The sequence below is a fragment of the Urocampus carinirostris genome, chromosome 16 (genome assembly GCF_059441175.1).
Source record: "Urocampus carinirostris isolate Australia breed hairy pipefish chromosome 16, RoL_Ucar_1.0, whole genome shotgun sequence".
Lineage (NCBI taxonomy): Eukaryota > Metazoa > Chordata > Actinopteri > Syngnathiformes > Syngnathidae > Urocampus > Urocampus carinirostris.
The window spans coordinates 324,806-341,317 of NC_142364.1; the positions used below are offsets into that span (position 1 = coordinate 324,806).

Consider the following 16,512-nt stretch of genomic DNA (forward strand, 5'->3'; position numbering starts at 1 on the left):
CATCTGCCGTCATTCGGACCTGCAAAGCTCTCGATCTACCGGTCGATCTGTGTTCCTACCCTCACCTATGGTCATGAACTTTGGGTCATGACCGAAAGAACACGATACCGGATACAAGTGGCCGAAATGAGTTTCCTCCGTAGGGTGTCTGGGTTTTTCCCTTAGGGATAAGGTGAGAAGCTCAGTCATCCGGGAGGGACTCTGTGTAGAGCCACTGCTCCTCCGCATTGAGAGGAGCCAGTTGAGGTGGCTCGGGTATCTGATAAGGATGCCTTCTGGACGCCTCCCTCGGGAGGTGTTCCAGGCATGTCCCACCGGCAGGAGGACCCGGGGGCGACCCAGGACACGCTGGAGAGACTATGTCTCTCGGCTGGCTTGGGAACGCCTCGGGATCCCGTCGGATGAGCTGGAGGAGGTGGCTGGGGATAGGGACGTCTGGGCTTCCCTTTTAAGGCTGCTGCCCACGCGACCCGATCCCGGATAATCGGATGATAATAGATGGTCTCGTATTTCTCTCTCTGCCAATCAAAGTGCTGTAAAAAACATTCAGCGTACAATAAGAATATTTCAAAAATCTCTCCACCCAGCAACCAGGAACACTAAATACACAAACAGGATGGATGAAATACAAACAAAGTCACTCACCATGTGAAGAAATGGACCTGAGGGTCATCCACAGTGATAAGGATGGTCGCATATTGTCTCAGGAAAGGATTTTCGGGGCCTTCTGGCTTTTTGGTGAAGGCCTCTGGATAGATTTATGAGCCTATTCACGCATTCACCTGCCGATAACGACGACAGCCATGCAAGGCGCCAGAGGAGCCAGAAATCAAACCAGCGACCTCTCAGTCCTAAGATAAGCAACACTATCTCCTGAGCTACTGCCGCCTTTGAGAGAGAAACTATCTGGAAGCAGGGAAAGGTAATGAAAGCTCTAAAAATGTTAAATTGTATTGATGGACAAAATGAAATTAACATCAGATGATTCAGAAATTTATTAGGCCAGCAGAGAAGGCCTTGCATTCCCCGACAGCCCACCACTCTTATATAATGAGATTAAATCCATATATAAAAAGGTATGATGCCTCCATTACAGTTCAAAAATAAGGGTATTCTTCACATGGATGCATGCAGCAAACACTTCAGCACAGTTCAAGTTTTTTTTAAAGGTACACTGTGTAATATTTGACCATATTTGTGTATTGCAAACTTAAATCAGGACCAAATGAATGTTTATGGCCATACCAGCCTGAGAAGCTACCCAGGGTCGGGCCTGGTTAGTAGCCGGAGGGGAGATCGCCTGGAAATACAAGTTGCTTTAAATCGCTCATTTGGCACACGCTCTTCTGCGACAGCACTGACTGCACCCTCCTGTAATGTCAGTGAAAATGCATTACCCTAAGGGGACCAAATACTTGATATGATAAAAATAAATAAAGATGCCAGTCAAACGTGGCAGCGACTACTAGATATGGCAGTGTCTAAAACTCGTGAGAAAAAGTTAGCGGACACCAGGGCAGACAACTCTGAAAGGTTGCCTGCCTAGCCATAAAGTTGCCTGCCCCATTTTTCACAACTTGAAACACAATAAGACGACTCATCGCCAAAAAAAAAAAAACAAAGAAAAAAAAACACTGTTGCAAAGTATTAAGGATTGATAATCAGAATATATAACAGAACAACACTTTAAAAACTAAGTTTACATTTTGTAGCGTCACAAATTTTGTTCGCTTCTTTTGAATCTTTCTTTTGGGGCTGAGGTTTTGGCTTGATTCCTAACCACTTCTTGTGTTCTCTGTGTGTCTACTTTGGAAAATGATTCACAACCTTATAACGCTCAGGAGAGTATGGAAGCACGAAGTTATTTGATGCAGGCTTTCGATTGGCTGCTGACTATGCTAATTGCAAAACGAACCGAAATTTCCAAACCGAACGAAGATTTCGAAATCGAAATAAAGCAAACGTTTGATTTGAAAGAAAAATCTGTCGGGGGTTTTTTTCTTTCTTTTTTTTCCTTGAAAAAGTTTTCTGTTGTACGCCCGACGTAAAAGAGGCACACCCCGGGCGTTATTTCGGACACTGGGTATGAATTCCGTTATATAAAAGAAATTTTTTAAATGTAACCAGTAACTAGGAGGCACGAAATATTACACACTTTTCCTTTTACATGTTTGCAATGAATGTATCCTCTTTTCACTTCAGGTTACAATGAAATAAAGTTGAAACAACGCAGTTGACAATCTTGTAAAAAGGCCCTCTCTATTGTGTCAACGCATGGAATTATAATATATTTCCATATGTTAACAAAAGACATTCACGAAGTACTCTATAAGAAAAGTTTTTCAGTGAACACACTGAACAGATTGCATAGCAATTACAATGGCACATGAAATTAACACTTCACAACGTTTACTATTCATTTGTTACGGCAGCACCATGAATACAGATGTGGACGTGTTTCGGTCCACATATGAGAAAAAAGAATGGATGTCACTCAACTTCTTGCGCCTTATCTCTGAAAAGACCGAGATGTTAGTTATCGGTCCATCTAAATGCCGAGACTTGTTCTCAAAAACGTCTCTTAACATTGACAAATGTAATATCACCCAGAGTGACTCCGTCAAAAATTTAGGTGTCATATTTGATCTGTCCTTTCAAACACATGTGAAGAATATGACTAGAACATCTTTTTTCCATCTTGGCAACATTGCTAAAATTCGGCCTATGCTGTCTCAGTCGGATGCAAAGATTAAAATTCACGCATCTGTGACCTCCCGTCTCGTTTACTGTAATGCCCTACTCTCCGGTCTCCCAAAGTCCAAAATCAAGAGCCTTCAGTTGCTACAAAATGCTGCAGCAAGGCTTTTAACTAAGACAAGAAAGATTAATTTTAGCTAACGCGCACTAGCTCCCTGTGAGCTTAAGATGTGATTTGAAGGTTCTGTTGGTAGTATACAAAATCGTGCATGGACTTGCTCCCTCATATCTTTTAGATTTAATTTCGCCCTATGTTCCTGTCCGGAGCCTTCCTATGAAAATGCTGGTCTACTAGTGATCCCAAGAGCCAAGAAGAATTCCACAGGTTAAAGAACGGTCTCCATTCGGGCCCCTGTGTTGTAGAATGCTCCGCCTTCTGCGATTCGATCTGCAACCTCAGTGGAAATGTTTAAATCTAAGCTCAAAACACACTGAGATTCTATAGCATATGAATAACCTATATTTTATATTGACAATATCTGTGTATTATTTGCCCTCATGTAGGTTTTAGATCAGGGTATGGTGTCATAATAGTCTGTGGTTTGCAATAATCTGTGGTCTGTGCAGCCCTTTGAGACTCTTTGTGATTAAGGGCCAAACAAATAAACATGACTTGACTTATTAAATCAGGTACATACTCGACTAACAAATAGAAAAGCAGTCTGCCCATTTCGAGTTGTAGTTTGGACGAATGCCTACTTTCTCAAAGTGTGACTGTCCCCCAAAATTATACAGACGCCCTCATGCCATGAGAAAGGTGCCATAAAACTGGTTGTAATAGATTATGGCACCCACAGTAATTAAAATATGAAATGAAGCTTGAAAAAGAGATTCTAAAGGGTTGTTTTCACCTCGAAATCCATCTGCCGTCCAATTTATAACCCCTAACATGTTAATGCAACATTTAAAAAAAACAGTAAAGATATATATCTATATATATCTATATCACCTAATTTGAAAATCTTTTGACTTCAAATTCAGCAGAAAATGTTACTCGCCAGCGTGAGTGAGTGTATGTCTTTTTAAGCTGCCACTCTGGGAAAATGTTTGACCACAAACCGAGCAGCCAAAAGGTTTCTCACCAGTGTGGGTTCTAGTGTGTTTCTTTAAGGTCCCACTCTGGGTGAATTTTTTACCACAAACTGAGCAGGCAAAGGGTTTCTCACCAGTATGGGTTCTTGTGTGTCTTTTTAATTGACCTTTACTAGAAAAATCTTGACTGCAAATTGCACATGCAAAGGGCTTCTCACCAGTGTGGATTGTCGTGTGACTCTGTAAGTGTCCCTTTTTCGAAAATCTTTGACCGCAAACCGCACAGGAAAATTGTTTCTCGCCGGTGTGGGTTTTTGTGTGTATTTTTAAATTTTGTTTAAGAGTAAATTTTTGACCACAGACTGTGCAGGGAAAAGGCTTTTCACCGGTGTGGGTCCTTGTGTGGTTTTTCAAGCTCCCGCTCTCAGCAAAACTTTTACCGCATACTGAGCAAGCGTAAGGTTTCTCACCCGTGTGGGTTCTCGTGTGTTTTTTTAAGCTCCCACTTGCAGTGAACGTTTTACCGCAAAATGAACAAGTGTAAGGTTTCTCACCGGTGTGGGTTCTTGTGTGGATTTTTAAGTGTCCTTTTTGGATGAACTTTTGATCGCAAACCGAACAAGCGAAAGGTTTCTCGCCGGTGTGGGTCCTTGTGTGTATTTTTAATTGTGCCTTCTGGGAAAATGTTTGACCACAAACCGAGCAGGCAAAAGATTTCTTACAAGTGTGTGTTCTTGAGTGTAATTTCAAGTGTTCTTTCTGGCTGAATTTTTCACCGCAAACCAAACAGGCAAAAGATATCTCAATCGTGTGCATTATTGTGTGTGTTTTTAAGTTTTTCTTCCAGCTGAATTTTTTACCGCAAACTGAGCAGGAGAAAGGTTGCTCGCCAGTGTGGGTTATTTTGTGCTTTTTTAAGCTGTCGCTCTGGGTAAATTTTTGACCACAAACCGAGCATGCAAAAGGCTTCTCACCAGTGTGTGTTCTTAAGTGTTTTTTTAAGGTCCCGCTCTGGGTGAATTTTTGACCACAAACTGAGCATGCAAAAGGTTTCTCACCGGTGTGGATTCTTGTGTGCAATTTTAAATATTCTTTACGGCGGAATTTCCCACCGCAGACGGAGCAGACAAAAAGTGTCTTGCAAATGTTCATTCCTGTTTGCAATTTGGAGCTTTTTTTCCAGCTTGATTTTTGACCCCAAACTGAGCACGCCAAGGCTTTAAAACAGGTGTTATCACCTTCGGACCCGTCGACATCATCAGTTCTCAGGTGTTGACCTTGACGTCCGGTGGTTAAACGGGCCCCAGTCGCAAGCAATTCTGTGAAATGTTCTTCCTCTTTAATGTGATCGGTCTCCTCATCCTCTTCCTTTTTAACACCAGGCAACTCCGGCTCCTGCTGCCCAGGAAGATATTTCTCGCTGTCGTCTGCGGGACACAAGATATACACGGTTTTGAAACATTGGACTGATTATATATGTAACGGGTGTAATAATAACTTTTGTTTTATTGAAATTCCTGCTGAAATATGTTTTTTTGTGTAAGTGTCCTGGAATGATGAGTCCAACAGTGCCACCTGCTGGTATGTGGTAAGGTTTGGTTTGCCTTTAGACTTTGCGGCAGGAAGGTGAGGTTTGTTGGCAGTCTACAACGCGCTGCCAACGGTAAGCCACGATCTTTTGGTGCTCCGCAAAAAGTTAATTTTTAACATTAAAACCACAGCTGACAAATCTCTCAACATGCACAATAATGTGATTGATGTTGTCAAGCTGTTTGGATTCATTTTCGTTTTGTTTCTGTCGCCTTTTATGTTTTGCCGGACGTTGCATATTGTGCTAAAATGCTAATTCCCCTTGTAGAGATCAAAGCCAGCAGAGAAGCTTACCACGTGTTGTGTTGTGACTCATTCATTTGCAGGTAAATTGTACCCGTTTTTATACTCATTATTGTTATTATTTCTATTTTCTCATATATATAAAAAGGATGATGTTGGATAAAATTCAGACTAAAGAAAAATATGTTGAACCCATTGTAAACGTTAAAAAAACGCTATATGATCTCTTGTTAAAATGGATGTAAAAATGTATTTTATGTAAACTGAAAAGAAAGCTCTTTGATATGTTTTGGGCAGTCTAACGACGCACTGTCAACGAGATCAAAGCCAGCAGAGAAGCTTACCATGTGTTGTGTTGTGACTCGTTCATTTGCAGCAACTATAATAAAAACCTCACCATCCAGTCCAGGGAGAATGTGGATCTTTGGTGGGACAGGTACACCGCGGTTACATATACAGAGAGCCTTCGGTTATCGCTGGTTCACTGATTCATTGATTTTGTCTTTATTGTTTTTGATATCATTTGCATCGTGCATTGTGTTATGTTAGGGCGCTCTGTGTTGGGAGGGTGTGTCTGTGGGAATGAATGAAAACTTTATTCGAACATTAAAATAAAAAACAGAAGCATATGCTTATATTTCCTATCCCTTCATCTTCCCTATTAAATACACCAATGATAATAACAACAATAGTAATAATATTAATAATAACAGTTATGACATAACAATAGCAACAATAACACCAAAGTTAACCATAGTTCCAGACGCATTATTCCCAATCACTCATACGCCATTTTCTTCATCTCTGTATTCTGCCAGTAATGTTTCTTTGTATTTATATTTGAACACGTGAACAGTTGGACATTGTTTGATCTCGTCTTGTAAATTGTTCCAAAATTTGACTCCACACACAGACACACACATACTTTTCCTGGTGGTTCTCACCTTTGGGATTAGGAATTTACGACAGCCCCTTAAATTATAATTTCCCTCTTTCCGAATGAATAATTTATGGATGTTTTCTGGCACTATGTTTTTGTTGATCTTAAATAGCAGTTGTGCAGTGAAAATTTTACTAAATCATCCAATTGTAATAATTTGGACTGCAGGGATAAAATATTAGTATGATCTCCATATCCTACCCTGTGAATGGTTTGTGTGCGCGACTTTTATAGGTTGGGGTATTCTGTCAGTCAATCAGCGTGCAGGCGCTGCCTCTGCAAACAACTGGGAAGTATAGCGACAGCTAGCCTTTAGCGGCTCGTTACATGGAAAATAAATTAATCAATTAAATCCGACTGTGAGGAAAGTCAGAAGAGCGCAAGGAAATGGTGACGATCAGCGGGTGCTCCGTGGATTATTATCGGGTTCCAGGAGCGACTGGGGCGGCGTCGGCGAGAATGCGAGGGTAGTGCCCCTTGTCCGGCCTACTGCTAACGGCTAGGCTAACAAATCTCCTAAGCCCCCACTGCGGACCCTGTATCATGCCAAGCCAGGTCCATTACCCATGAAACAGATGACCTGAGGCTACAATTCTTGGGAAACCACTACATTCGGGACAGTTTTGTTTTAATCATCACGTAGATCCAGCTCAATTCAAGGAACACCTGATGCTAGCACGCAGCTAGCCGTCCGATCTCTAAATCGCTTTCTTATACTGAAAGCAGAAGCCCTCCAATTTTGTTTTACTTTTGTATAATGATAATAAAAACATTAATTCATCTGCAATTTTATGTGATGAGTGTTATTATTTGTACTTCTAAAAAAAAATATATATATATATATATATATGTTGAAGTTGTTTACTCTCAGTAGATAATGACGTCATTTGGACGCAAGTTTTAACCCTTTGGGGGCTTTTATGGAGGTGCGACACAACTTTGCAGATTTTCCCTTTTTGCGGGTCTTCCCTGTCCCCATTAACCGCACAAACCGCGGGATCCTTATATATACATTTTTAGCATTAAAAAATAATTTTATTGGGGCCAAGAATCACAGCCCTTGGATGGAATAGAATTTCTGGTGGGGGGAAATGCTTCCTCCATACCCTTTCGGGCCTAGGTCCATCATCTCCCTCTGTTCACCACCAGTTTTGTAGATAGAAGACTTGAGCTGACCTGCTGGGTTGTTCTGACTTGTCCTTGCTTGGCGCATTCCTATCTATAACAACTACATGAAACGATCTGCATTTATACATCGCTTTTCAAGTCAAGACTTCCCAAAGCGCTTTACAATGTTCTCCACATTTCCCAATAGCGGCTGTAAAGCCATGTAAGGCGCTAACCTGCTTATCGGGGGTATTAGGGGTTCAGTGTCTTACCCAAGGACACTTCGACATGTAACACGGAGGAGCTGGGAATCGAACTGCGATCTCTTGATCCCAAGACGAGCACCCTACCTCCTGAGCTAACGCCGCCCCGTAGAAAACATGATTCAGTCTGAACCAGTTTATATGATTAGGTCATAATTCGACACATCATTTTGGGTGGGCGGCCAAGACAGTGTAAGAATATAAACTATTTTGGACAAGGCAGAAGATGAAAACTGTTCCGTAAGTGTGTCTTTCTGGCATTCAGTAAATAATCAAATGAGAATACTGGTTCCTGGTTCTTATTCACAGTAGAGCAGAAATTTAAGACAAGACCGCATAAAATTCTCACCTCGCGTGGGTTATTGAGTGTTTTATCAGCTTTTTTTTTTCCAACAGAATTTTTGACCGCAAACTGAGCACGTGTGGAATATCACATGCAATGTCAAATGAGACGTTTGCCCACGCAAGTTATCACCAGGGTTGGGTAGGGTTACTTTAACTGGATTACTTTCAATTACTTTTGGATGACTCCAATACCAAATATGCTCATAAAAGACAAAAGAAACTAAAGATGAATAAAATGATGACTCACAACACGTGGTAAGCTTTCTCTCCTGGCTTTGATCTCTTTGATCTCCGGCAAAACGAACATAAAATGCCACAGAAACAAAATGAAAATAAATCCAAACAGCTTGCCAACATAATTTTTGCCCTTCCATGTATTCCGTTACTCCCCATGCCTGCACAAAATTTAGTCATTTTATTCCTATTTACCGTATTTTCTGCACTATAAGGCGCACCTAAAAGCCTTATTTTTTTTCAAAAGCTAACCATGCGCCTTATAATACAGTGCGCCTTATTTATGGAACAAAATTAATTTGCAAAGTCTTGCAACTAACTTGCAGCCGCCGACTAGATTTTCCCCCAAACGCCAGGTAGTCCGCGGTGTATGCTGGGATTTATTTACGGGCGTTTCATTGGCTAACCAATGTGTCAATCATCATTTGAATCAGTCACTATTGGCTAAAGTTATTCGGAGGTCAAGGGGCGGATCCTTTTTATCATTTACAGGCTGGCATTGGCTTAAACGGCAAAACAAAGCCTGCAATTGGCCGAAAAAGATGAATGCGTATAGGACGTGGCTGACGGCATACAGAAAGCATTTTTTTACTATTTTGTATTTGTAAATATTTTATTCTCCTGGATTTACTAAACTCACGGATATAAGAGGACCACGGCTGCACATTATTATTGAACACAACGACTTCGGTGAGCTACTCCGGCTATATATATTATCCCTGTATCTTGTTTCAGACTGAACTCGATGTTTCTGTGATAAGCAGTGCAGATAATGAATGGAGTGTCTATTTTTAAATTAAATTCAATTCCAAGTGTTTATTGTCATATATACAGTAAAGTTGCGAGCGAAAAAGAAAATAGAAACTAAGGAATGGTTGGCATTTCTTGAATCCCAAGACTTTAACCTTCCGAATGATGGAACGATGCATTTGAGTGACATCGTACGGACGCCGCATCCGCACATGTTCTCGACACGTATTTGCGTCTTTGCAAGCTTTGGGAATGTTAAGGGGGTAAGAAGTTGGACTGAACCATCTGACTGTTTTGTCCACGTTCCCATTGTAGCGCCTTATAATCCGGTGCGTCTTATGTATGTCAAAAATAGGACCAAAAACTATTTTTTCGGGGTATGCCCTATAACCCGGTGCGCCTTATAGTGCGGAAAATGCGGTAGTTTCTTTTGTCTTTTATTAGCATATTTGGTATTGGAGTAATCCAAAAGTCAATGAAAGTAATCAAGTTAAAGTAACCCTACCCAACCCTGGTTATCACCTTCCCACGTGCCGCCATCAGTGTGTGCAGAGTCAGACATACTATCATCATCTTTTTTCATGTGGTGACAGGAGCTACTCCTGAGAAGCTTCTGCCGGAGGTTCTTTTCATGTTCACCTTGGTCTTCGATTGTTATACGAGCCCCGGTCATGGGCAGATCTGTGAAATGTTCCTCCTCTTTTACATAAACAGGAACCAAATCCTCTTCCTCCTCTTTAACTCCAGGCAACTCGGACTCTTCTCGCCAAGGAGGAACATATTTTTCACTGACGTCTGCGGGACACAAGACACACAGTTGGTAAGAGGAGACTGCTTTGATGCAAACGGAATCAAATAAATAGTAAGGTTTACAGTATCGTTACAAATTGTGAGTTGCATCCTTCTCTTTAAAAAATTGGAAGAAGCCACGAGTGACTACCATTAAAAAGCGAGTTAGAAATAAATAAAAGTCAAGTCATGTTTATTTGTGATGCCCATAATCACTAAGAGTCTCAAAGGGCTGCACAGACCACAGATGATTGGAAACCAGACTATTATGACACCATCCCCTGATCTGGAACCAACATGAGCGCAAGGAAAAACTCAAAAACCTCAACATGAGGAAAATGAAGGTAATCCCCCTTCCAGGATGACCAGGCTGCAATGGATGTAGCAATGACAATTAAAACACAGATATTGTCAACATAAAATATAGGTTATTCATATGCTATAGAATAAAAGACGACATAGCATACACCGATAGCCAGTCTTTCGTGATTGCTCACTTTGGGCAAATTCAGAACAAGCACGCCAGAGTAGATGACAGACAACCTCTGATAGCAATCGTTAGCATAACATTGCTTGGGAATTGGAAGACCAAATCGGTCCTTTTCTTTATGAACTTCAACGGTGACGGAGTGATTTACAAAAAGACAAAAAAAAACCCGAACAAGACAAATTTTGGCCAGGTTTTTTTCCCCTGCGGGAAAATTTCTTGATCACTTAGTTGACAACCAGCTCGGTAGCCTAGATGGTTTGGCGCCCGCTCCGAGACTGGGAGGTCGCTGGTTCAAGCCTCGGCCGAGTCATACCTAAGACTTACAACATTGGTACCCATTGCCTCCCTGCTTGGCGCTCGGCATTGAGGGTTGGAATTGGGGGGTTTGGTCACCTCATGACTCCCAACATAGCAGTTGGGTCTAAAAACCCGGCGCCGATCGAAGGCGACGAGTCACGTCGATAGCTTCGCGTGACAAAATGATTTCCGGTAGATATCATGTTGATGGTTGATACTGGCTGAATAATAATGAATAAAAGACTGTAGATTTCGGTGATCCAAGCGGCGAGCTACCCCAGACCCAAAATCCAAAAAAGATCTGTTTCATCGTAGAGCTTCACATCAAAGTCGCAGCGGGATTCGAATTATTCTTTTGTACTCAGCTGTGAACTCATTAACTGAGTAACCGTCCATCCATCCAACCATTATGTGCACCGCTTATCCTCAGTAGGGTCGCGGGGGTGCTGGAGCCCATCTTCAGGCAGTGGGCAGGGGACACCCGGAACTGGTTGCCAGCCAGTCGCAGGGCACACAGGGACAGACAATTTGCTCGCTCATTCACACCTAGGGACAATTTAGTTAGGCCAATTAACCTGACATGCAAGTTTTTAGAATGTGGGAGGAAACCGGAGAGCCGGGAGGGAACCCACGCAAGCACGGGGAGAACATGCAAACTCCACACAGGAGGTTCGATCTCATGACCTCAGAACTGTGCCGCACACGCGCTATCCACTGCGCCAACGTGATGCCCACTAAGTAACCGGCGATTTGGAAAACATCGGAATTGCGTTTTCTTCGCTTATTTGATGAACCTTCTTGTCTTTCTTTGTTTGTCAACGGACTAAGTCTAGGGTGTTTCCCTTTGCCTAACAGCATAGGTACAAGAAGTGGGATAACTATCTTTACCTGTACACTTCATATCGATTAAGTGCAGGTTTAGCTTTGCTCGCTTGATGTTCAATTGACGAAAACATGTTGAACCGATGTACATTAGTGTACTTAAAGTGTGATAACTCAGACGTTTATGACTGCATCTATAGTTTTGAATCCATACTGCCACACTTAAGGCAGTAAAAGTCATAAAAGTGACTGTCAAGAAAACTAACTGAACAGTATATTCATGTGCATAACATTTTGGGATGAATATATCATATATCATGACATCATAGGCGCCACCGCGAGCGGCAGCCTTTCCGGCAGCTCCGTGTTATTTCGCACTTTTTGGGATTTCTTGTTAAAAGTGTCTGATTCTATCTTCGGTGTCTTTCGGCCCGTTTGACAACTACACTTTAGATTACTTTCTATCCTGTGGTTATGGGTTTTAACGCACAAAAATGCGTTTATTCAAGGAATCAACTCCTTGCCCTGAAGAATTCTCGTACCGGCGTGATGAGGGTGCCCTATCGTGGATGCAGAGCCGGAGCTAGCTAAGCAGCTAGCGGCGTTATAAGCCTTCGGTACCGTAATCATGGTAAATGTTAACTCTCTACCAAACAAGACCGACGAACTGGCTGTGCTGGTGAAAAACATCAAAGCGTACAGGGAGTGCAGTTTGCTGTGTTTTACGGAAACGTGGCTCACGTCTAGCATCCCGGACGCTAACGTGGAGCTACCCGGCTTCAGCGCAACTAGGGCAGACAGAGACACAAAAGCCAAATCAAATACACCAGTGTACAAGTGTACATTATTTGGACGTGAACTTTAAGTGTGATAATGTGAGAATGTCCAGTGGCAACGGGCCTATATATGCATATGTGTGCAAGACCAACCAAAAACGTCAAGCGTCATAGAGCTTCAGTCAGACTGCAAGCTTGCAGTCAGTGGTTTGCCGGCAAAATTGTTATTGAAGCTTTGGCGCCACCAGCCGGTGTAATGGTGTAAACGCTCAACAAAAACGACAAACACCAAAATCCTGAAAATACACCAGGTTTATGATATATCAAAGATTATGAAGTATGATAAATGTCTATATGTCCAAATAATGTACATAGCATGTTTTCAATATAGTATGTGCTTGGCTCTGGAATGCAATGAGATATAAATCACAGCACAACGCTATTTTGAACATCTAAATGTTTTACGAATCTGGGAGAAATTTGAGCTCGCAAGTGTTTACTTTACAATGCTGGGTCTTTGATAGAAAACAAAAATACCATGTATATATATATATATACTGCTCACTCGATTTGGAGTTTCTAGCAGTATCGTGCAGACACTTCTATCTACCGGGAGAGCTAACTGTGGTCATTGTGCTTGCTGTTTATGCTAACGTTAGCATAGCGCTAAATCTCCTGCCCGCTGCTATCAATAAACAGCAGCTTGCACACCCCAACAGAGCTTTTATCATCGACATGCGACTTTAATAGGGCATGTTTATGGACTGTACTTCCCAAATCCATTCAATACGTGGACTGAGCAATTCGGGAAAAAACACTGGACTGTGTGTACTGTAAGATCAAACATCCAGTTGGATCCACCATTTCTGTTTGTCCCTCACCCCCCTCATCACCCCCCCTCCGGAGGAAGCAGAGCCTATTTACAACAAAGACAACAAAGACAGTTAAAACATGTTCTTTGTTCCTTTATCTCTTTGTTTCATTATCCTCACTGTAAAATGTGGACCTGGAGTCGTCCAATTTCGTTGTTACAATATATCCCATGTTGTAACAATGACAATAAAGGCATATTCTATTCTATTCTATATATATCAGTGCTTCTCAATTATTTGTCATTTTTTAGAATGTGGGAGGAAAGGGGAGTACCTGTAAGAAACCCATACAAGCACAGGTAGAACATGCAATTCCGCACAGGAAGGCTGGTAGCAGGATTTGAACCCATGACCTCAGAACTGTGCCACGTACTTGATAACCACTTAGCTGCCGTGCCGCCATCTGTCTTCTCATCCAGGTTAATTTTTTCAATGGGGTCACTCGAGGGTCTGCTCCACTTCATATTCAATGCCTATACTTTGTGCTATATGCATGGCGTAGACGTTAAATGTAAACAAAAATTGCCCATAAGAGCGCCACTGCTCCCTAGTGTAGTGGAGGTGCAATTGCACTTGATTCTTTGAAGTTAAAAAAGAAAAAACGCGCTCGCAAACCACTTGACGGAACCTTGCACAACCCCAGGGGACCCCACACCATTATTTGAGGACCACTAACAATTGTGTAGCTGCGTGCCATAAGCTAAACAAGGCAATTACAAACATTGAGAGTGTGCGCTGTCTGGTGGCGTCAAGTTGTAACTGCAGTAATTTCCCCACTTCCGTTCTTTGTTTCCTTAGCTTAGCAGCGTTAGCCTGTTAATCATCTCCACATCAGCCTACGATTATTCTATTTTCCTTGGAACACTGTTGTATGGTGGTCTTCAGAATATTCAAATAAGATGTTATAAGAAACTAAAAAGACCAACCTGCTCCGTTCAAAACAACTCCAAGCTGCTTGCCGCTTGGTCGATGTTCTAGCTCGGTCTTCTCTTGTGCTCCTTGAAGCTCTTTTTTAAACTCTCCGTTCAAAATTGAGCACATATTGTCCACAAGTGAAGCTCAAGCTTTATTTTCAACAAATTATGTTTTTTTTATACGATTGGGGCAAAATAATGAATAACGAGGAACAACCTCAGACTGATTCAGACGGTGCACCAAAAGTGGGCGGGGCTTCAAATAAACAACATCCGGTCAAAAAAATTTAGCCGACTGTAATTTAAAATACGGCTTCTTCCAGACGCTGCCACAATGGTTTAAGTTAGATATTACATTTAAATGAAGACTTGCACACATATGTATGTTCATCAGCTTTACCGGAAACGTCAGTGTGTACGTTCCAAGTTGGTGCCCCTCTATAACCGCACCGGGTGATGCACATACATTGTAACACTTGTTACGGCATGCGGACGTTTTTTTTTTTTAAACATTACAATTAGGAGAGATTTAAAACCATTAGTAAGTGCATCATTTAGTGGAATCGTGTTTTAATACGTTTCGGTGGCTTGGTTTTTGTAAACTGAAACGTCCTTTAGTACTTTGTGGAGACGTACTATCCTTCTTGCGCATGCGCACAAGGTTAATTTCGATTTACAATTTTTGTTTTAATTCCGTCTTATTTGATTCTTTCACTGCTTCAAAATACTGTTTACTAATTTGGCCTTTAAGCCTGGTCAGTTTTTCTGAGCTAGTTTTAGCGTTCTAGTTTTACTTGATGAGCTAGAAAACAAAAATCAAACCGGTGTTCTGCCTAAACGTCCTACAGTAGCCTAATCTAGCAGCGAATTTTGTTTAGATGAGTTAAGAGTTCACTGGAAAGTGAAAAAGAATAAATATTAAAATTTAGTAGAATATTACATTTAAAAAAAATACTTATTTTGTGCATAATGCATTATGTTGGATAATAATTGGAATATACCAATGAAATACTTTTAATATTTTGCAAACAAACATGTACCATTTTATTACATTTTCTATGTTTTTGTATGTGGGTGTCATTTACTATTGCATACGAGTAATTAAGCATTTTAGGAGGAGATCAAGGTTCTGACAGACAAGCTGAAAGAGGGTGTCGCCATATGCAGGCAATACACAAAGAGGTAAGTATTAGTTTCAGGAGCGAGCAGCAGCAAGTCAACTGCAGGAGAGAGAGTGGGAAAGGTGAGATGGCACAACATTCATTTGGACAGGTAACTTAAAATTAGTTTTATCTGGTTATATCAGTATCAGAAATATTTTATTAACACTCCACTTATTGAAACATGAATATTTTGTTTGTTTGTTTGTACATGATTCAATTGTTTGTTTGTTTGTAAATGATTCAAATTGAATCTTTTCTTCCGGCGCCGTCACGAATGGCAGCCACTTCAGCAGCTCCCGTGTTATTTTCGATTGTTCTCGATTGTTCTCAGCTCAGGGATGCTGCTGGAAATGTGAATTTCCCTTCGGGGATGAACAAAGTATCTATCTATCTATCTATCTATCTAATACATTATTATTAGCAGGGTTGGGTAGGGTTACTTAAACTGGATTACTAACCCTACCCAACCCTGATTATTAATAATATCCTGGTCAAAGAGACTCCCAAATATCTGTCTTTTTTCTTCATTTCTTGTTTTTTCCCCCCTGTTTTCTTTATTTTAGTTTATATTTTTCCTAGCTTATAACTTTTTTCCCCACTATTTTTTTCTTCTTTTGTTTTTTTATTTCCCTTTTTTTGTTGACTTGTTTCATTTTCCCTAGCTTTTTACTTGCCTTTCCTCTCGATTTTTCCTGTTTTGGGAATGTGGGAGGAAACCCACATGCATGTCAGGTTAATTGGCCGGTCCAAATTGTCCCTAGGTGTGAATGAGCAAGTGAGTTGTCTGTCTCAATTGGCTGGCAAGCAGTTGAGGGTGTCCCCTGCCCACTGCCCGAAGATGGTTGGGATGGGCTCCAGCACCCTCGCGACCCTACCAAGGATAAGCGGTGCAGATAATGGATGGATGGATGGACATTCTTTGGAGTCACTGTGTGTAAAATCAGGAATTCCATTAAACTTGAAAATGCAGATTCCCTTGTACTCTTTGTGGTGGTCATCCCTGACAATTGGAAAAGCAAAAGTATGTATTTTTACACATTTAAATCACTTTTTGTTGTATTTGTCTTGTTTTTTCCTTTCTTTTTGCTGTACCCTCCAATGACTAATTTTAACAGTAAACAAGTCATG

General features: G+C 41.3%; 1 protein-coding gene across 3 annotated transcripts; it reads right to left on the bottom strand.

Moving 5' to 3' along the window:
* Positions 1 to 977: 977 nt before the first annotated feature.
* LOC148349916 (uncharacterized) lies at positions 978 to 14,448 on the bottom strand. 3 transcript variants are annotated; one of them, XM_088355450.1, is made up of 4 exons: positions 14,234 to 14,448; positions 9,826 to 10,056; positions 5,028 to 5,216; positions 978 to 1,371 (listed from the first exon to the last, which is right to left on the bottom strand). In XM_088355450.1, exons 1-4 carry the CDS (start codon positions 14,346 to 14,348, stop codon positions 1,328 to 1,330), a joined length of 579 nt encoding a protein of 192 aa, XP_088211576.1. In that variant the 5' UTR covers positions 14,349 to 14,448; the 3' UTR covers positions 978 to 1,327. The 3 variants fall into 3 exon arrangements, with proteins under 3 accessions (XP_088211576.1, XP_088211575.1, XP_088211574.1); XM_088355449.1 differs by having other exon boundaries at positions 978 to 5,216; positions 9,901 to 10,056; XM_088355448.1 differs by having other exon boundaries at positions 978 to 5,216.
* Positions 14,449 to 16,512: the final 2,064 nt, after the last annotated feature.

Excerpts from the sequence above, each read along its gene's own strand:
- LOC148349916 (XM_088355448.1), bottom strand. The coding sequence starts at position 14,348 with ATGTGCTCAATTTTGAACGGAGAGTTTAAAAAAGAGCTTCAAGGAGCA. Across the intron at positions 10,057-14,233 it reads AGTTGTTTTGAACGGAGCAG|ACGTCAGTGAAAAATATGTT; the intron begins GTTGGTCTTTTT and ends TGTGTCCCGCAG. Across the intron at positions 5,217-9,825 it reads CATGAAAAAAGATGATGATA|ACGACAGCGAGAAATATCTT; the intron begins GTATGTCTGACT and ends TGTGTCCCGCAG.